Source organism: Manis pentadactyla, chromosome 4, assembly GCF_030020395.1.
Source record: "Manis pentadactyla isolate mManPen7 chromosome 4, mManPen7.hap1, whole genome shotgun sequence".
NCBI lineage: Eukaryota > Metazoa > Chordata > Mammalia > Pholidota > Manidae > Manis > Manis pentadactyla.
This window is the reverse complement of record NC_080022.1, coordinates 78,313,328-78,340,398: the sequence shown is the minus strand read 5'-3', so window position 1 is coordinate 78,340,398 and position 27,071 is coordinate 78,313,328. Positions and strand designations below refer to the sequence as shown.

Here is a 27,071-nt window from a genome sequence, read left to right as displayed (position 1 = left end):
GGGGCGGGTGCAGGACCTCTGATACCCTAGTAGGAACACACACATTTGACTTCACAGGAGAAGGCATTGTAGATAATGGCAAACAACAGTCCAAAGACCCCCTTAGGGCTATTCTGAACCTAAAGCCTGACATCAAAATCTTGCCTTTATTTAAATTATATATTTATTGAGTGGGGGTTGGGAGGAGATGGGGTATTGAAAAAGAGATCATGTGAAGAGTAATGAGACATTTCATTTTTCTTACCATTTGGCATCACTACCTAGCAAGTAGATTGTACCAAACAGAAAAATGGGCACCCTAATTAGGAAAGGTTTTTGGCTTAATATCTGGCCAGGAAAGCAATTAATGACACATAACTTAAATGCAATCACTTAATAAATATTTATTGAACACCCACTCAATAAATGCCAGGGACTAGTCTAGTCACACTATATAGGGACAAACTAGAAAGACACTTCCTCATAATACACAACAAAAAGACACTGGTGTTTATTTCTATACATAAAAGTGCTAATAAGTTTCCATTTTATGAGGAGTCCACATTTGATAGGGCCACTTATCTATGGAGTTTTAAAATAAGTTAAAATGACAGAAGAGACACTCACAGGACAGACATTCATTTCATAAACCTTGGGGGAGAAGTGTAAAGCAGCATTGCTAATTCTTGTATAAAGATCACTCATTCACACACACATACAGTGGGACTGGTTTTGTTTTTAATCAGAACACTTGAGTGTAGGTAGACCAGCAACATGCCAGAAGGAATAAAGAAACTTCTACTGGGTAAAAAAGTATTAAGATGAGTGTTAGAGAAATTTGGAGGTGCTTTTACTTAAGGATAGGGCTAAATAACAATGTGAGGCTTCAGAGCCATACATCTGTTTCTGATTTACTGTCTTAGTCTTGTCCTTGTTCATCATCATTTCTAGATCATATACTACAGTCTTCAGAGAAGTTACAGAAGGAATTTACACAAAGGGTGAACACATAATTAAATACGCACATATAAAACCGCAGCATTGATAGGATGTAGATAAGAGACATGCAAAAATTCTCATTAGAATGAAATTATCAGATGGCTCTTTCATTTTCTGACTTGTGCTACTCACTCCCTAGCTGACAGTGCTTTTAGGGTTGATTTCAGGATGTCAAGAGGCCCATCCCTTGACTGCTCTAGGTTCCCGACTACAAGGAGTGACACTGGCCTTCCCTAAATCTGCAACCAGAGATGAATTTAGAAGCCAGTTATTCCTCTATATTCCTTTGTAAGGCAGCACTGAACTTCCTAATGCTAAACCTGTTACTTTCCTCAAAGAAATGCATCAGTAGGGCCCAAGATGGAATCTGCTTAAGGGCTAGGGCAGTGTACAGTATTAAATTTAAAAAGCATTTTGCACCTGGTGCCTGCTTAAACACATATCTAAACCATTCACATCTGCTTTCTGGTCATCTTCCTTGTTTTACAAAAGCTATGTATACACTCTCCAAATAAGTTTCTTGCTTATCCTTTTGAATCCTTTTCCACATTTTAATATATTTTTAAAGCATCCATAACAGGGGTCAAGGACAATTTTATTCTTTTAGTTAATATTCTTCTACTGAAAAAAACTTAGCCAGTAAAATTAAGCTCAGACTACTTTGCAATCACTTTCCAGAATTTCATTTTTATAATTTTCTTGCCCAACTTGCAACTGCCTTTTCATTTTAGATATCTAACATATCATTATTTACTAAATACTTGTCTTAGCACTGACCTTTGTGGTTACTTTGTTGAAAATCTTGCTGTAATTTGACACAGCATTAACTACTTCTGAGTACTTATCTAGTATGTGGGTGATGATATCCACCTTTCAAGAAAGTAAGACAGTTCAAACACATCCTTTGACAAGATCAGGAAATTGCAACATCAGTTCTAAGAACATAGGAAAAAATCTGAAGAGTTGACATTTCCACCCGATATTAGATACAGTTCTTTATAAAGACCACAAACAGCACGCACAAATGTAGGTGGAAACAATACATCTGCAGACATTGGCAGACAGCATTACCCGACAAATTTAGCCCCAGTTTCTTAAGATAAATATCTTTTCGGTGATGCGAACGGCTGAAATTACATAAACAGAAGAAATTACTAATACCTAAGCCTTTGAGTTTTGTGGGTTTCAAGACTTTATGCAATCAATATTCTGCATTTGCAACACCATCTTGTTCCTAAAATGCTGATGCCAGAAACATAAGAGATTAACATCACTTGATGACTTCTGTTCAGATTTGAAATAAACTAAGTTGAATTCTCTGGAATAACCACTCTTGAGCCACATTTTTATTTAGGTCATTAAGGCAACCATAATCATCTCCTTATAAGGAAAAGTTTCATTAAAAATGCTACAGAGCTGCAGCCTGTTTCAAAAACCAATACTTGTAGCTTGTTATTAATAGTTCTAAATGTCTAATTCTTATTAAATGAAAACACCCTTAACAGTTTTATCTCAAGAGTCTGAACAGTAAGAATTTTAAAAAGCAATGACAATGAAAAATAGCTAAATATTCTGGGAACTTCCATAATAATAGGAAATGGCATCAACTAGTTACCTTCTCTATCGTTCCTTAGGAATGCCTATTCTGCCTACTAAAGATCTCTTAGGGAGGTATCTGCCATTATAAAAAAGTATCCAGAAGGCTGGAAAATCTGAAAGTACGCACATGGAAGCTCCTTTCTACTTTTTATCTATACAGCACCCAAAATTGAGGCAACATTCTCTAGTGGGACTTAAATTCTGTGAGAATTAATTTGTAATACTGGATATCTTTTAAAACACTAGTTCCCTTTACCTCACCTTGTGTATCAACCAAGTTCTATTCTAAAAGTGACATTAATGGAAAGCTAAACCAACAGCCCTCAATATTAAACTTTCTTAGAAAGTATCTCCTTCCCTACACGTTTGGTAGTTACATTTTTCTACCTATTAATTTTCCAAGAATATGTTAAGTGGACTGAGTTACATAAGAGTACCTTTTTATCTAAAACTTCACTTTGGTTAATGAGATGGTTTTATTGCTTTACTACTTGTGACAACCTAAAAATGAAGTCAATGAGCACCTTTTCTAGAAAACAAAAAAATCTATTTCTATCTTTCCTTGAATCACCTCAATCAGGCCAATTTTTGTTACTCTATTATTTGCTGAAGAGAGAGCACTCATCAGTCTGAGAAGGAAAATACTGTGGTCAATACCTTGGTTTTTTCCTCAAGTATTTTTCAAATGAGTAGTCTGACATAAGAAATATTAAAAAGGGTAACTTTATTAAACAAATTCAAGAACATTCTAGTTTTTTTTTAAAGATTACAACATGAGAAGACAGAGCAGATCAATTGAAATGGCATATATATATGTATATTATATTTACCAAGTAGAGTAGGTAGACATACTGATTTCAGTGCTCAAAATAACAAAATGAATAGTGTATGTCTTGAAGCTGTTTCCACATTCTGACTACTAAGTGGGAAACTTCTTAGCAGACCTACACCCCGACTTATGTCCCACGGAAGTCTGATATGCATCATTTTGGTAGGCAGTAATAATACACATCCCTCTTTCTCTGGTCCTTTTCTAAGGTGCCTACTTCATTAACTTTCTTCTCAACTCACCCAAGACTCTTAAAGAGTACAGTAATCAACCTTCTCTTAGCAAGACCAACTTAGTCAAAACAAGGTATTTAGGGAGAACTAGGTGGCTCTAGGCAGAGGAAAAGAAATCTCCAATAATATTCTAGATTCTGTGTTCATTTTCCCTTTTAGCAGCTACCTAATTATACCTCAGATGGTGTGAAAAAAACATACATTTAAAGAAAAATAAAAGCATTTTGGACTATCCAATCTTCACTTTGGTCCTACAGCTTGCCCCTTTTATCAACCAGGTTATTATGCACTGTTTTAAGTTCCCACCTGTAAACACATGCAGTATTTAACCAAGTACCCAGAAACTTTGTGGGAAGCACTGTATTTTTTCCAAGGAGACTGTGCTGGGTGGCAGTAGAGAAGGCCAAAAAATCAAGAGAGAAACCATTAAGAAGAACATGGCAATTCACACAAAAAAATGCCTTCACAAAATACTTTCAACAATAGATACATTAAATTCAATTTTAAGCAATATTACCCCCAACCCTGCATTTTTTCACTGTCTTAGTGTTCATAAAAGGTATTAATACATGCCTCTAGAAGCGGAAATTATCTTTACTTACTGGATAATTAGAGCACCAGCACCAGGTTGAGTTTTACAAAAGAAAACACAGTTCAAAGAAACCAATGAAGTATGTTTTTTGACTCATTTAATCTCTATCACATCCATTAATTTTAGGATCTGTACCTTGAACCACTACGTACTAGACCACAACTGCTCCTTTTTCTGCATATGGCAGAGTGACAAGTAATTAGGGAAACTAAAGATCTGATTCTACTTGGGTAGATCTACCTCATAGATCATGTTATTAGTCCAAAGAATTAGCCCAGGCATCTTAAATAATCTTAATCCATATTTTAGAATCTGTCACAAGCACAAATACTTAAATTTTAAAATATTCATCCTGCCCTAGTCTCTTGTCAAGAATTCATGGCTTTACAAATAACTTTTTCACCCCACCTCACAATACACATCAGCAATCTTAAATGAAGAACGATAGTCACAAGCTGATACCTTTAAAAAAAGGATGCAACAAAGCCTCTTCTGCTGTTATTCTTGAAGCTGGATTTAGATCTAAAAGTTTATCAAGCAGGTCGTAAGCTTCATCAGGTACCTCATCCCAGCCTTCTAAGTTGGTTGTGTACGTGGTAAAATGACCCCCACAGCCACCATTACTGTCCCCTTCATACAATGAATTCCCTGAGAGCTGTGCCTGAGGTGTTTGTATGAGGTGAGCAGCTTTGTGGTCAGTTTTCTCTGAAAAAGTTGGGTCATTAGAAGCAGGCCCTTTAATATCATTTGTTAACTTGGGACTGTTAGAATCTATGCCTCTGAGCTTCTCACAGAGTTTTCTCAAGTCTTGTGCTGGAACTTCTTTGCTACACAATATTGATTTGCCTAAAAGAAAAAATACACATATTTTGTTATTTGAATCTATCAGAAGCCCCGCTCCCAAGCAGTATGCAAGTCCAACCATGTGCTTTGTGTATGCACTTACAATGAGTATGAATTAGGGCACCACATGATATACTTAAGTTCTGTTTTGCATTGCACAGTTGAAGGTATTAAATCATAGAGTGGGCGACAGTAAGCAGCAAGCAGTGGCTTACTAAGCTCTGTAAGGTACTCACTTGAATTTGTCAACTTCTCCAGTGTCATCCTTTCCTTCTGTAATCTTTAATCAGCTGCAGCTCCCACTTCCTCTCCCTTCCAAGCTGCTATATGCCTTTGGCTATGTGGTTCCTGTCTCTGCGAGCTAGCAGAGTTGACATTCTAAACTTCTGTTGCATCCTATGAAGATTTCTATTACTTTTGCTATCCTGTATTATAACTGATATAATGTCTCATCTGCTAGACTATGTCTATCTCACTTACTATACTACTATCATACAGGCTACCCTGAAGTCATGAAATAATTAACAGTATGTGTACACCATCTCCCAAAGTCACAAAATATACCTAAATTATTTTTTTACATGACCAAAAAGAGGGCTTATTATTCAGGGAAAATAAACTAATACATTCATTCAAAACATATTTTGTTACAGACTACTATGTGTCACACATTTGTTTTAGCTTAAGATTTTTCTCCTGAATTTGACACAAATCCAGAAGCACTTAATAACAATCCACAATGGAGCCAGGTCATCCCACCTCCTGCTGAGGACAGTGGGGCAGGTTCCACACAAGAGAAGTACAAATACTCTTGCTGCTAATCTCAAACAAACACTTCTTTGTATCTTAGGAAGAAAACTGTCACAGCTGCTGAAGTTTTGAATCCAGTTTGCAGCCCGAAGTTATAGTGAGATTTGACTGAAATAACTACAGAAGTCATACTAATAAGTACTATTTAGCATTATTATTTTTTAAATATGAGAGTAAGCATTATAATGATAAATCTCTAGAAGTCTTCACTACTGTCATGACAGTTGCCCTGAAATGATTTTGTGTCAAATGTTGTACTTCCATTGCTGGTCCTCATTATAACTTCTACTACAAATGGGGGAGATTTAAGTTCATCAACAAAATATTTTGGTGTTCTGGTAAACTTCATGTTCATCAACTCTCATGACATTTTTCAATAGTAAATGGAAAGTTTTCGCAGTCATCTCAGCATCTCAGAATAAACATACTGATGTAAGAAAGGAATACAATTTCCAACGTCTCAATCTTGCTTTCCAGTCACAGCTGTTTTCCCTGTATGTATGTATTATTTCACTGTATTATCCTATGAAAAAATTTTCTTAAAGTAGGTTCAAGAAAGGTCCAAGTTGTGGATTGATTCTGCTGCAGAAACACTCTAAGTAATAAGCTTCTATTAGGGAGCTTTCTTCACAACTACCAATATTTTCTGGGGGATTAGGCTGTGGCACTGGTGCCTAAGCAAGGGACAATCATTTTTGCAATGGTTCTTAGTCAGCAGTTCTTTATCAAAATCACTTTTTTCAAACTAACAAGCCTAGACCCTTCTTAAGTATCATGTTTTTCTGTACCGTATTTTCCAGGAAGGAGTGGGGTGAGACAGGCATATGATTTCTTGAAGTTCTGTAGATAATTCTGATAGGCACCCCTGATTAAGAATCAGCGATCCTGAGGCTGGGTACAACGCAGCCCAGCTACTTTTGAGGTATGCTGATGAAATTTTGTTCCAAAGGGGTGGTCTACATTGTGGGGCAGCCATCCACTTTGGAAAATATTAACTATAACTGTGCATAGAGAATAAACACAAGGTGTATTTGAGTTCAAGTTTTTGGCCAGAGCAAGGCTGAGGTAATTCTCAGGTGCCCTATGAAGTACACTACATATCCCAGTCTTTAAGTACAAGAACTTACATAGCTAAGGAGATGATTCCCCATGTCCAACATACGCTTACAATACTACTCCATCAGTAAAGGTGTTCTCTTCACATTTCTTCTCTGCTACCACACCCTGAGGAACCTGGTAACTAACACACATTCTATTATCTTCCCTACTATAGTCCTTATCATGCTGTATTATAATTAACTCTTTACTTGCTAGTACAGAGACTAAAATCATCTAGGTAAGGTCCAAGAGCACCTGATTTTTTAAAATAAATATACAATAAACAAATTAAAACATTGTTGAACTTTAAATATTGGAGAAGTGTAGTGCTTTGTGCTTGGTAAGATTAAATGATTAAATGTATAGAAGTGATGATAAATTATTTTTACATAACGCAATTAATTTTCAAGTAAGTGATGTATTTTCTACCTAACATCAGAGAACTTTATGAACACAAAGTGTGTTTACTGGTAAAGAGAATTTCATGATAACTTGAGTGATTTGCAGGAAATCCAAGACATTTGTTTTGTACTAAAGTAATAAAAAGGCTTACCAAAAGTTTTAGCAGCCTGGATAGTTTCCCTGGATCCACGAATTGTCATAATTTGAGCCAAAGCAGTTAAATCATCACTTGCTTTATAAAATGGGTATCGCCCACTAAGTAAAGAAAGGAATATGACACCTGCAGACCACATGTCAATTGCTGTGACAGAAAACAAAAAAATCCAAATCTGTAACTTGAGCATCAGAAGCCAATTTATATCAATTTTATATCAGTGGTTCACAACCTTTACTGTGCATTCAAATCATCTTGAGAGTCAAAAATATTCAGATGCCAAGGCCCACTCCCTCAAAGATCCTCATTTAATTGCTCTGAGTAGGACTCTGGGAACAGTATTTTTAAAAAGTTTCTCAGATGTTTTTAATGTAATCTCAGGATTCAGCCTCCCTGGTCTAACATCCTTATTACAGGATACAATGTTTTCTTTCTTGAACAACATATTGGTAAATTTAAAGGGCTATTTCATCATTAGAAAGCACTACATTAAATGCATATTTTATAAGATCAAAAAAAAATCCAAAAATAGCTATGTGGGGAAAAATCTGGATGTTCCATAAGAATTACACAAAATAGAAGTAAAAGTGGTTCACTTTAATGAAAGGAATTTAACATTATAACCTATTCTTCAGCCAGGTGCTAACTCTGACTTTTGCTATACAATCTTTAATCTCTAGAATTCTGGCAATTAATATGAAGACCAGTTCAGCCTCAGGTTAAGAAAACTTTTTCTTTCAGGGACTTTTTCTGTCCTAACTATAGGCGTCCTAGTATCACCAAACAGTATCAGAGCAAGTTATTTGCTCTCTACTCCACTGGCCACTCTATCTTCTTGCCTTTCTTGGTTACCTTTGCACATGCGCCTGCTCCAACATTTTCTCCAAGCCTGAGAAATGCTGAGGTTCTTGAGTTCCTGACTGCCCCATCCACTTCACAATTTCAACTACCATTTATATAATAATGATACTCAACTGTATTTCCAGCCCAGACTTCCCTGAGCTTCAGACTTACTTTTGCTCTGTTGGACATCTCTATCTGGATGACCCACAAATATCTCAAACCAATTATGCCCCCAATCAACCTTATGTTTCCCTGTAAGCCAGTTACTTCTTTACTTTCCACCTCAGTCACTGGTAGCCATCCAAGTCCTCTAAGCTAGGAATCCTGGATGCTTTCTCCCTTACCACCCCATACCCAAATCCCATAGCCAATTATCCACCGGGCTTTGCCTTTCCAATACTTCACCTGTCTTTTAATTCCTATTTACAAAGGCCCTCATTCAGGCTTTCATCATCTCTCACCTGGACACTGCAGGCCACCACTCTCCAAAACCTAACCTCTCTGCACACCTGTCAAAATGACCTAGAACACAATTATTACTATCTCTTGCCCTTGAATAACTTTCCAACACCTACAGGGTACAGTCCAAGCTGTCTAAGTGTGACCATATCTACCTCTTTTTAGGTTAATTTCTCACTATTCCTCAACTTCTACCTTACTTTCTAGCAAAACTAAACTTCTAGTTTCCAGCATGATAGACCATGCTGTTTTTTGAGTTTCTCCACTCATGCCTCAGTGTCACTGCCCAACTCAGTGTACATGCTCTTCTCAGAGATTCTTTCTTCTATGAACTTCCTTCTAAGGAATCCCTTCAGGTAAGGATAGACATCCCTAAAATACCTCACATAAATTTCATAACCATATTCAACAGATTACTTTATAATTATTTGAGAACGTGTCCTTACTAGAGTGTAAGCAGATGGCTTCATTCATTTTGTGTATTATTAGCAAGTAGAGAATACAGACAATGAATGAATGCATTTCTTTCAAGTCCTTAATCCAAGTGAATAGAAGGATTCATCTATTCAATTAAGATGTTTCGTGGGTTCTGGCTTCATGACAATTTTTTTAGATTATGGATTTTTTAAAATTCAAAACTCTTTATAATGCAATTATATTGTTTGCCCAGTAACAAAAAATAATGTGAATCAAACTCACCATCATATGTGCATTACAGAAGACTTCAGCATTAGTTGAACAGATAAAATGCTGGAAGTATTAAGTTAACAAAGACCACCAAACACAATTTTTTCCCCACAAAGGTGATGTTAAAAGCATCTGTTAAATAGGTAAGCAAAATTCCATAGAAAAAAATTGTGAAGAAAAGGAGGGGGGAGGCAACACTAGGATTAGAAACTTTCATAAATAGCATTTTGACTCCAGCTGTATGGAGTCACTCATGTAATTTAAAGCAGAAAATAGGCATACAATAGAAGATCATAAATAAAATATACATGGGGCAACTAATTTTAGTTGGGTTCTGTATTTCTAGTGCAACATACCTGTGGTCTGATTGGGGCACTTTGTCAGGACCTCTGGTGCTCTGAATCCCGGAGTGCCAGCCCTAGGAGCAACTTGCTGCCACCTTATGATGATGAAGTAAGGTATTTCTAGTTAAGTTAAATTATTTAAGACCAAAAAATAATGTTCATTGATTTGTTCATAGTACATTCTGACATCTTGAAAAATTATTATAAAGTAAAAGATAATCCAGTGTGATGAAAATCCTAGATTTTACTTCTACTAGACTCTTCCACCCCACTAGTTACTAGGCTTTATTCCAGGTTTTAAGATAACTTCTAGGTATCCACAGATGACAAGAGCCACAACAGAAAAACAGAATACATTAGGAATTCAGAAGTATAAAAATTCATTTCTGCATGGAGTGATTAACTACGAATATATTTATTAACTTATATATTTGAGTTAATCAGGAAAAGCTCGTGAAAGCTAATCAAAGTCTTAAAAGGAAGGGAGGAATTTATGTGGCTTAGAGCAGGAGTGAAAGAGTAGCTCTATTATTTGGTTCTGGTTATTCTACAAAGGCAGAAGAAATAAAGAAAGAAAACAAAAGATTAAATCAGCAAGCAAAATGTACAAGTCAAAAAAACTCTCCCTATCCCCACCAAAATTATTTGCATGTAAGAGTAAATGTGTTTTCCAAATGAAGAATATATGACAACAGTTGTCATTTGCTCTTCAAAGTACACCTCTCTGCATTAGTGCCTCTGTAGTTCACAGAACTTGTTTTCCCTTTCACTCACTAATCAACTGCTCACCACAATCAATGCAATTCCTAATCTTGTTTGGCAGCCTGCCGGTGAGTTTATAGCACCATCAAAACACATTACCTTGAAAGACAAATACTGCAAACTTTATCTGTTGCATAACAATCACAGGTCAGGCTAGCTGGGCAAGAACTGGCAGTTTTCCTCATCACACCACTATTCGTAACTTTCGTAGAAATAGTCTTCTTTTTCGTTGCTAACTTTCTAGACAGCACATCCACAGACTTTGACTGCTTCATAAGCTGTAAAAGAAAATCCGTATTTCCTATTTTCATTATATTTAACACTATACTTTCTAATGTTAGTATGGCAAAATGCAATAGTGGAAATATAACTCTTAAAACTGCTGAAGTGTGCTACTGGACTGTAAACACTTGTCTATTAAAACATTTAAGGTCTTCTTAGTTTTTTTCTGTTGAATAAACATCTTAAAATTTACTAACTAGTCCTAGTTTTGTAAATATTTGATTCATACTTCATTACAACTTCTCCTGATGTATTACAAAAGTACAAAACAGTTATGTTCTAGTGTCTAACTCCATTTCAGAACTGTAAACTGCACAATTACATTGGCTAAAATCAGCTTTAGTTTGTTGCTCATGCTACTTAGTTGTTACAAGTCATTGTAAATCAATTTAAAACCATTTAACATTAGTGACAATTTTGTAAACTTTACAAACACCTTACACTATGAACTGTGTGTCAGGAATATGTTAGTTGTTGGGAGCTCACATTCTAGCCACTAAGAGAAAAGGCCTTAATTGTTCTAAATGCTCTTTCAGTGAAAGAGCAAGTCAGTGAACCAAAAATAATGAAAAATTCCACCAGAAGAGTTTAGAAAAAAACTGGAGAAAGTGTTTACTAGATGCTCTAAGCAGTAATACCTTCTGCTAAAGCAAAACTTTACTTTAAAAAACTTACTGATAATGAATGCTACTCCCTAAATTCTCTTCAGTGTACCACTGACTTGATTGCACTATTAAGCTACATTACTTACTTTCACTGCAGGGCTCTCATGTGAAATGGAGCTGTGTATATTGAAATTTCTTTCTCCAAAAACAGAGCGCTGGACAGAAAGGCCTACAGATCCCTCCTACAATACCAACAAAAACAAGGAAAACAGGATTATATCTGTAACACTTTCTGCCAGCTGTACTCTGCCATAGTTTTGAAAAGAGTTAAGGACATGAAACAAAACCAGCTGTATTCAAGTCATTCTCAGGCACCAAAACACTTCTGTGAAAGGAGAAAATAGTCTAGACAGAATTCTTAACATCAGTATAATGTTATCATAGTCCATAAATATATATAACTAAAAAAAATTTAAAAACCACCTGCATGAATGTTACATTTTACTGTGCAGTTAAAATGGAGATAGACACTTCAGAATTTTTCCCCTAAAACTAATGTTCTTCTTTAAAACGGATAATTAATCTGAACTTCATAGCATGCAGGGAAAATTTATTATTTCCTATTTTTGTTGTACAATGTAATTATAATGACAAAGACATTACAATTAGAAATCTACCAAGTAAATTTCAGTTCTGAAATGGTACAAAAGATCCATTACAAGTCTTAGTGAAATCTAATGAACTGAATATATAAAAAATAAAAAGAATTTTTTTAGTTGCAGGTATTAACCTAGTACTGTATCTTCCTCTGTTGGATGAATGAGTCCATTTTTAAAACCATACTAGTACTTAAGAAATAAAAGAGGTAGAACCTTTCCATTTTGTCCTTGTTTAATCTGAATTTGTGCATTTGTGTAGGGCCTTTTAACAGCAGTTTTTGTGGTGGGCTGCTGATCCAGCTCCTTAGGTGCTCCTGGGCCACTCAATGAAATCTTGTTTCCTGTGACGTGGGATTTATTTTGTGAACAACTTCCCTGCTGAGCCACAGACTGGACAAATTTGAGAAGCTCTATTTTTGTATCATGGGTTCCTTGGGCCAAACCAAAGTCTACCAAGGCATACCTAAGGAAAAAAGTAAGCAATTTTACTTCTCTGTAACAACTAAAACTTAGTAGCTTCATAATATACTTAAACCATGTCTATACAGAAACTGTAATTCTTCTTGGCTCAGTTAAGATTTATAACTTTCTTTAAAAAAGAAAAGTAAGTTTACAGCCAAGATAAAGACTTATTAGCAACAAGGAATGGAAATTAAGGAAAGATGTATCTCACACACATCAAGTCTTTCCTCCGTTTTCCAGTGGCTATGCTGATAAGGCAGACAAGGAATACAACCACTCGGTAGGTACCCTGACAGTGGCAGAGATGGCATCAGAGCAGATAAAGTTTTAACTAAACGAGTTTTAAATAAAAATAAACCCATGGTTTTAAAGGAAAATTGAAGAAAAAGTCAAGAAAAGCCCAAGAAGTTACAGTTCTACACTTCTTGTCATATACTTCTTGTCATCGTATAAACAGCAGTATTTAAGTTTTCAGCTTACAATGTCTCTATCAGCATAAAAAGATGTACATATACATAATATAAACACACATAAAAACAGAACCTTAGTGTTGAAGCAGGAGATTGGCTATCATGTGATCCAACCTCATTATTTACTAGAAAAGAAAAATGAAGCCCAGAGATAAGAGAAATGTGTAAGGTCAAAAAAGACTAGACCCTTTGTAAGTTTTCTCTCAGCTAAGTGCTATTTCTACTGAGCCATGGTACATCAAATGATGTATGCTGCTACACTAACACAATTTTATCTTCTCCTTCACTCTATTGCCCCTGCCCAATCATAATGCAAATTTGAAACAGAAAAATCCGTGGCTGTCGCTGTATGTGCTATGACTAAGAGATGGACTTGACAGTACAAATTCATTCAAGTGTAAATATATCCTGGTAACTTTCCATACTTACTTTTTCAGGTGCCTATTATATAAAAAATTGCTGGGTTTAACATCACGGTGAACAATACCAAACTGATGAACGCGTTTCAAAGCTTTGAATAGGTTAAACATGTATTCCCGTACTTCTTGAAAGGACAGAGAATTCAAAATATCCTAAAATAAAGTTATGAATAAAGTCATAAAACTGTTTTGAATAAATATTTAGCTAATGAAAATTCAAAAAATATTAAAACCTACCAAAAAGGACTCATGCTCCAGATACGGCATAGCAATAACTACATGATCGTTCTTCCTAAAGCAGTATTTAACTCCCATGACGTTGTCTTGCCCCCTAGTGGAAATATGCACAACGAACTTCAGAGCAAAGGTCAAATGAACTGAATCTTTATGTCCAGTTTTTTAAAAATACGATTCCACCTAGAAAACTCATTTTACCTAGAAAACTGACTTAAAACCATTATCATACAAGATAGTATACACGTTTAGCTGACTTGTACAAGATAAAAGGTTTTTAAAAAACAAAACAGTACCAGTTATGAGGTTACTATAGTAACTTGAGGTAATTATAGTTTAAATTGCGGAAGTGACAAATGAGAAAGAAAAGATGAATAATGAAAATGAATTAACAAGCCTTAGTAGCAGATAAGACAGAAATAAATAAATAAATAAATAGAGGCTGACATTTATTGTACATTCATTTTATGCCAAGCTTTGATCTAAGCACTTCAATTATTAATCTTAAGCTTCACAATAACTCTCTGAGGATAGTGCTATTACTTTGTCTCCCTTTTTTACAGAGAAGAAATCTGAAGCACAAAGAAGTTAAGGAACTTCCTCAAGATCACTAAACCAGAAAGTTATAGAGCCAGGATTTGAATCCAGGCAGTTCTTTCCAGATCTATGCTCTTAGCCACGATGCTACCCTGCCTCATAAAATATGAGGAAAATAGAGAAAATAGGATCTTGAAACAGAGGTGAGGCTTAGAACCTCACTCTCCCTGTTCTGAGAGAAATCTTCCGCATACGTGGATGTTTTATTGCCCTTGTCTAGCTTGGATTAACACATAGTCTACAGGCACACACCTGATTATCTACATTTGCTCTCTTACAACACTAAACTATGTTTTCTACCTTTATCTTGTATCTACCTACTACTTCAGCATTTTATTAAAAATAATAATAATAAAGAGAGAAATGTGGTATCCACATATAAATCAAGTATAAAAATCAAATGAGTATTCATATTTGAACTGTTTATAGTTCATAATGCATGAGCAAAACCAAAAGTTTCTGTGATGACTGCCCTTGTACTGTTCACCATGTAACTTTTTCACTATGTAAGAATTTGTTCTCCATGTAAGAACTTGTTCGTTATACTTCAGAAGATTGGAGACTAACGAAAATTAGGCTTGGGGTGGATTAATGATTGTGCATTGAACATTGACTCACCTATACAGAATTTTATTGTTGTTAACAACCATTTGATTAATAAATATGAGAGATGCCCTCACAAAAAAAAAAAAAAAAAAAGTACACACTTCCAATTGTAAAATAAATAAGTAACCGGGATGTAATGTATAGCATAAGGAATATAGTCAAAATATTGTAACAACTTGGTATGGTGATAGCTGGTACCTAGAATTATCATGTATATAAATGATGAATCACTGTGTTGTACACCTGAAACTAATGTAATACTGTGTGTCAACTACCCTTCAATAAAAAATAATTATAAAAAAAAAAAAGAAAATAGGATCTTGAGCCTGAGAGAGTAAAACAACATGGATATCAACAAAATATGTAGAGAAATCTGGAAAACTAGTATTGAAAAAACAAGACCTCATCATTTTGATAAATATGTCTAGATAAGGGGCTAAATCTTACATGAGCAGTCAGTGATAACACCTGCAAAGAAGTGACACCTGAAGCTATGACATCTAAAGGTATGACACCTGAAGTTATGAAAACGACTAGAGATAAGAGAAAACTGAGTCTTGGAAAAGTCTCAAGTTGGAAATCAAAACAAGGAAGGATCAAAAAGCCCAGAGAGGGACAGCCGTATGAAGAGTTTTAAAGAAAGGGAGGATAAGCATGGGGGTCAAAGAGAGTGAGGACAGAGGGAAGGCTTTTAGTTTGGCATACAGGAATTAACTGGAAAACTTTCAGAGAGCAAATTAAGTGGCAAAGAGGAAGCCAACAAATAGGATTTAAGGAGGGAAAACATGATTCAATGCAAGCAGAACATAAAGATAAGTATCTAGCAAATAAAAGAAGAAAAGCCAGTGCTGGTACTAGAAAGGAAGCAAAAACAGATAAAGATATTTTTAATAGGCACTTTCTAAAAGTACAGGCAAAGAAAAAGTGGTAAAGGGAACATTCAAACTGTGGAAAAAGGAATTTAAAGTGTGGCATTAAGGGGACTACAGTGTATGCAGTCATGCCTTAGAGAGGCTACCTCATCCTCTTGTCCTCTGTTAATATGCAGAGGGTGAAACAAAGATACAGGCTTGTTCACTCACGCAATAAATATTCAGGGGGCACTGTTATTGGCCAGACACTATGTTAGATGTTAGGGATGCAAGGTGAATTAAAATTAACATGATTTCTCCCTCATGGAATTTAGTACCTAGTGGACAATTCAGATAATAAGCAAGGTAACAAGTAATGTCAGATTATGATAAGGGTTTTGAAAGAGATCAAAGGTCCTGTGACAACAACAAGTAGGAGAACCTAATTTAATTCAGAGAAGACCTCCTTCAAGTGGTGCCATACCTGCTCAGATCAGAAAGATGAGTCAGCATGGAAAGGCCGAGACAGGTATTCCCAAATGGAGAAACAGTATGCATAGTGGCTCTAAGGTGAGAAAGCTTTTGAGACACGTTTGAGGAACTAAAGAAACTGGAGCACAGTGATGAGGGAGGTGGGAAGAGAAGATAAGGATGGATTTTTTTTCCTAAGTACATTGGAAAACCATTAAAGGATTTTAAATGGTGGTACTAACAGCATTCAACTTATATTATATACATGCATATTTTTCTATTTTAAAGATCACTCTGGCTGTTTTGTGACTATAGGATTAGGGTGGCAAGAGAAGTAGGCTACTGTAGTAATCTACGCTTGAACTGAGATAGTGGTTAAGAAGACAGAAAGACATGGATGGGTTTTTAGACATAAACTGGAGGCAAAATGGCCAGTACTTGGTGATGGATGTAGTTTAGGAAAGATGGTGCCGTTTGCTGAGATGGGTAGATGAAAAGAGGTTGTTGCAGTTGAGGTTTTTTTTGGCAGGTAAGGCAGATTAAAATTTAGTTTTTGGAATATGAGGTTTGAGATGTTTATTAGGTACTCATATAGAAATGTCAAATATACTGGTGGATATAGAAATTCCACAGTTAAAGGTCTGAGGCTAAATACATACTTATGGGAATCATTACTATACATTTAAAGCCATGTAGAAATATATAATTCTGCCTAGGAAGAGTCTAGAGAAAGAAAGGCAGAATCAAGCACTGAAGAACTCCAACATTTAGGGGTCAGGTAGAAAGGGAAGATCTGGAAAAGGATATGGACAACCAAAGGCCATATAAAGCAGGAAGAATACCAGGAATACGTAGCAGTACAACAGTCTAAAGATAATGATTCAAATCAATTATGTTATGCACTGCCTAGTTCATGTGAACAGAAAAAGGAACTGGCAAAATGGAAGTCATGGATGACTCGCCCTAAAGTAGTTTCAGTTTAGCACGGAGAACAGCTGTGTATATAGTGAAAGAGGGTAGGGAAGTGAAAACAGTAGATGTAGATGATCCCTGAGAAGTCTGGCAGTGAAGGGGAGCAAAAAAATGATGGAACAGCTAGAAGAGGGATGGCAGAATAGGGGGAACAGAAGTGTCTATGTAGCTGTGCAGTAGAACATACACTGTGCTGCACATTGACAGGAATGACCGAGCAGAGAGACCAATGAGAAACACATGCCATTTGATTCTGTTGCTCAAAATAAAATAGGAGATAAGGCTGTCAATAGCTGGGGAGATATGAAATTTGAGTTCCCGACATTTTAAAACATATCTACACCATGGAAGCCAAGGTTTATGATTTGGCAGGATGATTAGAAAAAGAAGTAGTAAGGGAACAGAAAATCAAGCTGAGCCTCAAGGGACATCCACTCTAAAAGTTAACCTAAATATAACAAACTATTCCAGTGTTAGAGGAAAAGTGCTACCAAACCACAACTACTGATGAAGAATCTTAAGTCATGCACAATTTTATCACCCGTGTTAGATGTCTACTTAAAAAATCTTAAAAATTATATATGGCTAGTTCTATTAAAGTATCTTTAAATTGCCTACCCAGCCACCGTTAAGCACTGAAGTTCAGCTGCAATCCTTACAGGATGACTTGTTGGAATTAGGTGTTTTAGAGCAATTTTCTCTTCTGGTCCTACTTGTAACTGTGCTGTAGCCAAATAAACAGAGCTAAAAGTGCCTGTAAAACAATTTGTTAGATTTTTTCAATATTTGGTTTTTTAAAATATTAATGAAATAATGCTAACATAGATCCTAAAAACTGTTTGAAAGCCATAAAATTATCAAAATCGTTAATATTTCAATGGCACTGAATATGAATATTTCAATGACACTGAACACAAAGAATGAACACATCTGTAAAGAGAACTTATTTTCAATTCTTAATAAATTCCTAACTGTCCTCAGTTCTTTAGGGGGTATATTAATTTATGAAAGCTCTACAGTAAATCTTTTTAACTGGGTTAGCATAAAATATTTTCATGGTTATGAATGATCCATTCTATTAAGCATTTTTCCATAATACTGAAGTTGCCACTTGTAATTACTTTTTTTAAGACTTGGATAATACAGGTCAGTCAGAAGCAGAAAAGCAGTTAGAAGTCTTAGGAAAAAACAGTGACAGAAACACCTGGGCTTTTAAGTTTGACACTAAACTAAACAGAAAAAAATAAAAGATTTGGTGGTCAACTGAATTTGAGAAATTCTGAGTTAAATCAGATAATAGATTTCTTTATGACAAAATTTTTCAGAGACTTTAATGTGTGAAAGTACATCATAAATAACCAAAAGGAGGCTACATATCCTACATTTCCAAACTTATTTAGCCTTATGACACATTCTTCCTTTCAAGGAATAACTACCATTTGTTAAGAGGACATCAGTGTTTTCTGGAACAAAGGTTTTGAACACTAAGTCAGTGTTTAAGAAATGTAAGGAAAAAGATGTAAAAATCTGCTTCTTACATCACAACTCATCTTATCTTCAGCTTCTCTGATCCAGCATTTTCTCATCTGACACTTTTCATTGTGGAAGAACAAGCAACAAAGTAAATGGAAGTTTACACTATTTAGGCATTTCCCAACATAGCCACCAAAAAGTTCTATTATATTTTATCTTCTCATTCCCTTCACGTTTCTGCCAAATTTACCCTTCATTCAATCAACATGACTGCCAGTCTCTCAATGGTATTTATGTCAATACTGACCATCCTATAAATATTGTAAATAGTTTTCATCATTTTGCCATTTTAGGTTCCATATATGTTTCAATGTACAAGTCTACCTAACTGCAATGGAGAAAGAGGAAAAATACTTGGCTTCTCTTGACCAAATCCCATTTGAATCTTAAATTTCTCATTTCCCATTGATGGAATAAATAATTATCATTACCAATATACTATTAATGTCAATATTTTAATGTATAAAGTATAAAGATTAAAATAGGACTGTTCATTTTACTGTAAATATTTATTCTTTCACTATTTCCGGGGAAAAAAGAAATGCTGTTACCACAATTAGTAATATAACCATGGCCTTAATATTTTTGAGAGGAGTAAATTTTTCAGTAAGAAATAATGAAAATCAAGATTATACAAAGGAAAATAGAAGGAAAAAAACCTTATAAAGATAATAAAATACATCCCAAATTACCTTCTCCAATTTTGTCCTTAATCTTAAACACATTGCCAAGCTGTGGTACAGCTTCATAAAGTTTCTCAATATCTTTTTTAACACCTATCAAGGAAAAAGGAATTTATAGTCATAATTAATGAGTGTATTTTATACTTTTCTTAGTTAAAAAAACTCCAGGAAATCCTAAAATATGAATAATAAATTACAAATTTAAAAATAGCTATAATAAACCTTGAAATCTAACAATAATTAAAACCTCATCAATGTGCTGTAACTCACACATACCTCTTGAACTAACAGACAAAACTGGTAAATCACAGAATCACACACACTAAATTTCTATACTCTGGATTTACATACTAACAGATACATTGCCATTGCATAAAATACAACACAATGTAAAAAATAACTATACTTAAAAAAGTAACTTTCTAATAAAATTTAAAAAAAAATAACTAAACAATTTGTGCTGCAATCACTAGATGGCATGACAAGGACACAATGCACTCTTCTTGAAAACAATTTCCTTCCTCTGAAGATACAAAATCTTACAGGCTTGGAAATATTTTATGTATTAATGCTCTCAGGTTTCCTAAAGATCTCAGGATTGTTAAAAAATATTTTTAAAAAATTGTCTGAAATACCAATAGTATCCTCTATCCTTGCCAGAAGATAAACTGCTATTTTTAAATAAATGTAAGCTTTTTACAAAAACATACACAGTTAAAATAAGGAAAGGCAATAATACAAAATGAGATAAACTACTGGATACAAAAGAGACCTACATATGACTCCTTTGATTTTATTACAATACCTAGACCAAGCGTTAGCTACTTTTAAAGCTATGATACTCTGCATGGTTTAACAGTTTAAGATATTTCAAAGCACTTTCACATGTATTACCTTTTAGATCTTCACAATAGCATTGTGATATTGGTAGAACAGGAATTACTACCCTGATTTTTCAGGTAAAGAAACTCTATTTAGGGAAAGTTAATAATTTGCCCCATTTCACAGAGGTGTTGCTGGTATGTCTGTATAGACTCTTTCATTTAACAACACTGTGTTTTCAGCAATGGGTATATTTTAAAAAGTGAACAAATTCAGTGTAGCCCCATTGTTTAGGAGCTTAGTCTACTGTAAGCTCACTCTTAATATAAGGCAATAACTGTAATAATAGAGCAATGCATATAATGCTAGATAGGAGCAGGAAGGGAATGAACACTTCTGAAGGTGCCAGGAAGCTGTAGGTGACACAGTTAAGCTGTGTTCTGAAGCAGTTACCAAGTGGAAGAAGGCATTTTAGGAAGAAGGAACTATGTGTGCAAGGACATAGAAAAGGAAAAAGGTATGGACTATGGTAGGGGGAGAGAAGGGGGGAGATAATGAAATTCAATATGGCTGAGGAAGAGAAAGGCACAGTTTCAGGCAAGTGAAAGCCAGTCTCTTCTGACATCCTCTTTAAGTCAGCACTCCTCCCCTTACATTACCCTGTGTATCCACTAAAAAATCTTCTTGCTTGTTTGTTCCTGTCTGCCTCCTCCTACTAGAACATAAGCTCTACTAGTGCAGGTTCCGTCTGTATAGTTCCCCACAGAACACTCTCAGCTCCCCTCCCGTTAGATGGTGCCTGGCACATTTGTTGAATAAATTAATTACTACCATCATTATGGCCATTCAAAGAGAGCTGTTAAGAAAAAACAAAAACAAAAAAACCACAGAAGTTTATTAGTTACAACAGTGAAGCCAGACAAAAGCAGTTACTTCAATAAGCTACCACGCTACTATACTCTAGAAACCAAAATCAAGGCCTGGGTGAAAAGCTGGTTTTCTAGCAATCAAGAGTTGCCACAGTCAATTACAATCTTTCCTAATGAGTGTCAATTCCAACCAGCTTCACAGCAAAGGCACCATGAAAGGACACTAAAATGTTAAATTCAGTTTGACATTCCCTTTCTTTGATTCTAAAAACAACTCTGAAATTGGGATCCAACTTAAAATTGTCAGTCATCATCAAAACACAGAATAGTTATCAGTGACTTGAAGAAAATCCAAGAAATCATTTAGAAGCGTTCACATTTGAACCCTTAACAGCCAAATGGCTGTGGGGAGAGGTGGTAAAGCAGAAATAAAATGTAGGCCCGCATAATTAGTCTCTTAAGAGTCCATTAACAATGGCTTTTTTTAAAACAAATGTATTCAAAGAAATTCTGCATCACTAATGTACAGAGAATAATACTGTGAAAGGGAAAATAAGGTACTGATGAGTCCAAGTACAAAAAGTGATTCAGAAGACACATATCTGAAATGTTTATTTTCCTTTTTAAGTATGTACCAGAGATCACAAATTATTTGTCCAATTAGGTCTAAAATAACTTTCAATAAATATAAAATTCTTTGTGATAAGAAAGCATTGTGTCATAGTCTAACTGGCAGCATTTCTAAGCAGTACATAAAATAGTGTACTTTACAATCAATGGTGTTTAGATATGATGAAGTATTTTAAGAACCCTGTTTGTAGTCTTTCTATTACGACATGTATTGAACGAAGTGTTTGTGTGCGTGTTTTGTTCTTGATTAATAGTACCAAAAGCTTTGTAGAAGGATGATAAAGAGCTGTACCGTCTACTAATTCTTTAAGTTTAATTTCCTCAGTAGTACTAACCATGTGATAACACAGACATTTCTGTTATCACCGAAAATTCTACTGGACAGTGCTGATATACAAGAGAGCCTGGATTCAACTCCTACCATTGAACTACATTAGTGCTCAGCTTAACTTGTAAAACCAAAGGGTTTAGATGAACTTTCCCTTCCTAGTATAAAAGTCTAAGTTTTTCCCATGAGTTCCACATTTAGAACTTCCCTTTGCTTAAGCAAGCACAAGCTAGCAGTTGGTAGCTGAGTTACTGGTTGGCTGTCAGAAATCACCAGAGAGAAATATATATATATAAGAAGATAGTGTGCTATGTAAGCTCAATGTGCTTCCACACTACTCACTATGTATTTACCTATCTTTACAAAACTCAAAATACATTTATATTAAGGTTTCCTGTTGCTATAGAACAACTTTGACATTTTCAAAAAGTAAAACTTCCTGACAACCAAAGTGAATGCAAAATCCTCAAATTCTAAAGTGGGAGATGAAAGTAAACAGCAGAAAAGAGCATTCATGTCAAAAGCTGGAAAACACTACTAAAGGCAGAGACCAGTAAGTATATATTTTGAGGATTAGAGGAAGGCTCTTCCAAGCCCACAAGCTAAAAATTATTTAAATGTCCATATTTTACGCATGAACATTTAGGCTTCTTTTCTGAAATTTTAAGTGAGTTTTTTTTGCTACATAATATGTCAAGTGGCTTTAATACAGCAATAGCATTCTTAACTATACTCCCTGCTTTCACCCTTGCTGGGTAGTCTATTCATAACACAGCAGCCATTACCCTGTTGAAGCTAAGTCACTATATCACTATTTTGCTCTAACACACTAGTAGCTTCACATCTTGGTCCATGTAAAAGCCAAAAAACTACCTCCTCTCTTCACACCTCTTTTTTGACTTTACTACCATCATCCTTCCACTTCTAGTCACAATGACCTCCAGCCATTCCTAAATGCTGGGCACTCTCTCCTGTCTCAGGGCCTTCACATTTGCAGTTTCCTTGGCCTGTAATGCTCTTCCCCAGATACCTGCATAGCTCCATGACCACCTTCAAGTCTTAGTTCAAATGTTAACCACAATAAAGCCTTTTCTGACCAATAACACTTAGTAAATTGCAATCTCCTACCCGCCATACTTCCTATCTCTCCTTCCCTTCTACATTTTATTCACAGTACTAATCACTTTGAATATACTACTTATTTCTTTTGTTTATTGTTTGTTTCCCTCAGATGAAGGGCACTGATCTTTGTTTTATATATTGATTCATCCCAGCAAGTAAAAAAGTACCTGCACATAACAGACATGTAATATTCATCATATAAATGAGATGTTTTCAACTACTTACCAAGGAGTAAAACTGATACTCCAGGAATATGTCATGCTTACTCTGGAGCTTCATGTACTGCCTGATTTACACTTCCTAAAACTAGGAAGAGCATGTAATTTAGCCCAAACTGGGACACTTGAGAGTGAAAGGGGGTGCTAATAATAATTACAAGTGTGGTAACAGGCATAAACTGGATCTGTCCCAGGTACACCATATGGTACCTCTAAAGCCACTTTAGAAGCAAGGGCTAAGAGCATCCATATAACACACCAAAAGCATTACAGTGTACTTCCAGAATATGGCAGAATATGGAAGAGACATTTGGTGAACAGTTTACACTTAGTTATTTCACTGAACAGATTTTCATCACTTGACTAAACTTGGCATACAGCAGATACTTAAAAAAAAAAAGCTTACTGAAAGAATGAAAGAATAAACATTTGGTCCAGTATTATGCCAGGTACTTCATTCACTGTAGCATTTTTCTTAAAGGGAAAAAATGTAAAACAATCTAAGGCTTCATTAAGAAAAAGCCAATTAAATAAATTATACTATGCAATGGAATATTAGTCAACTTAAATCAAGCTATAGAATATTTAATTATATAAGAAATGTTCAAGACATATATTAAGTAAAAATGGAGATAAGAAATAAGTTGACTATGATCCCACTTAAATTTTAAAAAAATTGTATCTCTGTATGTACAGGAAGACTAAAGGAATATAACAAATCATTATATAATATATAGTATATATAACATACATAACTGTCAACAGTAACAACATCTGGATAGTGTGTTAATATTTGATTTTGACTTTCTATACTTTCTGAATTTTATTTAATAAGCATATGCAATTTTATCCGAAAAAAAGTTATAAAAGCTGACAAATATCCTAAAAGTCCATGCTATTCATCCATTACACTAAGTATTTTAGTTCATACCCTTGCATTAAACCATTCATTCAAATACTTTCAAGAACCTACTATATGCCAGATGCTGTTAGGTTCTGGAATACAAAGATACAGAAAAAGCCACAAAATTCAAGTTATTCCATTAAAGGAAAGTTAATCACATTAGATCAGCTATGTGCCTGGATCTCATTAGTTTTACTCCTTATTAAAGTTATCTTTGATATAACTTTAGCTTTTATTAAGGGTCATATAATAACCATATGAATAAAACTTAAGCATTTTTGTAAGTTATCAAAGGTGCTATTTTATAATGCTCAACATCCTGTTACACGAAGGGCACAAAACTTAAGAAATCTGGAAGAAAATTCACCTCACTCTTTATTTCCCAGGTTTTCAGAAGAAAATCAAAATAGTAGCTTTCATCTAAAGCTAGAACCAAGTCAGATTCATGTATTCATACACTCTGCCTCATATAAAACATACATTAGGGGCTATATGAGATAATGCCTTCAAGAAGCTTACAGTTTAACTGAAGAGACAAAATACACAGAGTGCTAAAAAATTACTATGACTGTGTTATGTATTCAATGATGGGAAAGTTGAACTGTGAAAAACAGGTAAAACAGCTAACTCCAGGAAAAATGGAAGAGAAGAGGGATAGTATGCATGGAACTGAATGAAGCTGGCATTTTCTACTAGCAGTGTACAAGATGAACTGGAGAATAGAAAAAAAATGAAAGCAGGCAGTTTAGGTAAGAAGCTTTGTATTCAGGAGCCAAGTATAAGGTGACAAATTACTGTGATGGAAGTGGGAGTGGGAAGAAGAGGCAATGCCATACATAACAAAAAGAATGTAAGACAGACTAAGTCGAAGACAACTCTGAAGTTTTAAGTATAGGTAACTGGATAATAGCGGCTTTCATCACCAAAAATATCAGGAAGGGTACTTATTTCTACATCAAAGACGAGTTTAAAGCAAAACCATGCGATGTCATTTTTCTAGGGTGGTGTTCAAGTTTATTTTGTAGTGGGTAAGTATATTTCACGGATGAAAGGTCAAAACTAGTATCTTTTGGACAAGTACTAAATACGCTTAAGGCAAAGATGAAAATGATTTTGGTACCTTTTAGGAAAAATACACAGTCAACTGGAACTCTTCTATTTATCAAACATTTATTAAATGCCTGTCCCAGACACTGTGCTACAATAGGAAGAAAGGTGCACATTTTAGTGTACAAGATCAAATGCAGATACTGTTTGATCCTCTACCTCTCACCTTAAGGTCTGGGTTAGGGTCAAATGACACTTCTGCTTTATTATTGCTACCAACTTTTCATTTATTTTTGTCAGTGAACTCTGCTTTTGAGTACTTAAGTGAAAATCCCTCCAATATCAATTTCTAAATCCAAGCTTTATGCAGTATGAAGAGTAAAGATAAGAATACAAGTCTAGGAGAACAGAAATAGTTTGGTTATCAACAAACTGTTTTCTTGGACAATCACTAATATTTAGAACTTAGCAACTTCATCTTGAAATGACATGGTTGAACTACAATTCTTCTAAAATGCAATTAAATCCTAAATCTATATTCCAGGGAGCTTTTCTGATTTGTAAAACGCTCTTATATAAACATGCAACTCGCTAGAAGATACAGGAAGTTTTGCCTTTTTTTTAATAATAGAAATTGCAGAATTGCTGCCTGTACATCAACACATACCTGGTAGTTTAAAATTCTGCTCATGTTTTTTAAACGAGCCTTCCGCCTGAAATCGGTCACACAGGGGTGAACAAGCCATTGGTTCATCCATCTGAATCCCCAAAGACGCCTCCATCACAAAACAAGTGGGATGCAAAATGCCATCTAAGGGGTCATGTCCACAGGGGGAGCAAAGTAGCTGTGAAAGTCAGAATACTGGTGAAGATGAGAAATCTGCGTCACTCACTGAACCAAGCGCTAAGAAATGCCTCTGTCCCCCCAACGGGGCAAGCATTTAAGATTGCACCGTATGTCCAAATTCTCTAAGGAAGGAAAACTGGGCCATTTCTAAGGTTTCCGTTCGCCTTCCAGAAATTACCGGCGGGGGGCCGACGGGAAAATTTCACCGTCCGGGTGCCTCCTCAGCATCTAGAGGCGGCGGAAAGGGTGGCGGGCACGGAGGTGGCAGCGCGCCCCGCACCAGCCTGCCGGCGAACGGCCCGAGGCGAGGCACAGGCCTCGGGAGAGCGGCCGACCTAAGGAACAGGGCTGAAAGGGGCAACCCTTGACTACCCACCAAGGGGAGAGCCAGAAGGCTCGTCCAAGGCCCTGTACGAGTTGGTGGAAAACCGATACCGGCCACGAGCGCTGGCGGCGAAGAGAACAGGGAATGAATGGAACTCGCCGGGGAGCGCGAGGAGCGAGCCCAGCAGGGAAGAACTTTTCTCGCTCAGACCCGAGACCGCAAGGGATGCTTAGTGCGCAGGCGCAAGACTTTCCCGCCGCAGGTCAGCGGGACCCGGAGGGGCGTTGGGGAGCAATGCGCTGCCATAAAACCGAAATCACGATCCAGAATTCGTCTCTAATCCCTCATAATCCCGCGCCGCGGAACGCCTCAGAAACTCACGGTTTAAGAGAATACGACATCAGTGGCTCCCCAGATGCCTGGGTCACCGCCTCCAAGAGCTTCCCACTCACCGAATCTACCAAACGCGCCTGCGCAATACT

The 27,071-nt window shown here is 35.8% G+C and overlaps 1 protein-coding gene across 9 annotated transcripts; it reads right to left on the bottom strand.

Moving 5' to 3' along the window:
* Positions 1 to 363: 363 nt before the first annotated feature.
* Positions 364 to 27,071, bottom strand: CDC7 (cell division cycle 7). 9 transcript variants are annotated; one of them, XR_005029064.2, is made up of 14 exons: positions 26,971 to 27,071; positions 26,085 to 26,262; positions 25,491 to 25,568; positions 19,487 to 19,570; positions 17,880 to 18,015; positions 13,768 to 13,861; positions 13,541 to 13,683; positions 12,393 to 12,642; positions 11,667 to 11,762; positions 10,733 to 10,911; positions 9,884 to 9,966; positions 7,536 to 7,685; positions 5,311 to 5,435; positions 4,900 to 5,077 (listed from the first exon to the last, which is right to left on the bottom strand). XR_005029064.2 is itself a non-coding variant. In XM_036906571.2 (13 exons), the coding sequence occupies exons 2-13, from the start codon at positions 26,197 to 26,199 to the stop codon at positions 4,680 to 4,682; spliced, it is 1,806 nt and encodes a 601-aa protein (XP_036762466.1). In that variant the 5' UTR covers positions 26,200 to 26,262; positions 26,971 to 27,071; the 3' UTR covers positions 364 to 4,679. The 9 variants fall into 9 exon arrangements, 8 of the variants coding, with proteins under 8 accessions (XP_036762466.1, XP_036762467.1, XP_036762469.1 ...); XM_036906571.2 differs by lacking the exon at positions 5,311 to 5,435 and having other exon boundaries at positions 364 to 5,077; XM_036906572.2 differs by lacking the exon at positions 5,311 to 5,435 and having other exon boundaries at positions 364 to 5,077; positions 27,042 to 27,061.

Coding starts and splice junctions, on each gene's coding strand:
- CDC7 (XM_036906571.2), bottom strand. CDS start 26,199: ATGGAGGCGTCTTTGGGGATTCAGATGGATGAACCAATGGCTTGTTCA. Junction 19,571..25,490: donor CTGTGTATTTTTCCTAAAAG/GTACCAAAATCA, acceptor TTTCCTTGATAG/GTGTTAAAAAAGATATTGAG. Junction 13,684..13,767: donor TGGAGCATGAGTCCTTTTTG/GTAGGTTTTAAT, acceptor ACTTTATTTTAG/GATATTTTGAATTCTCTGTC.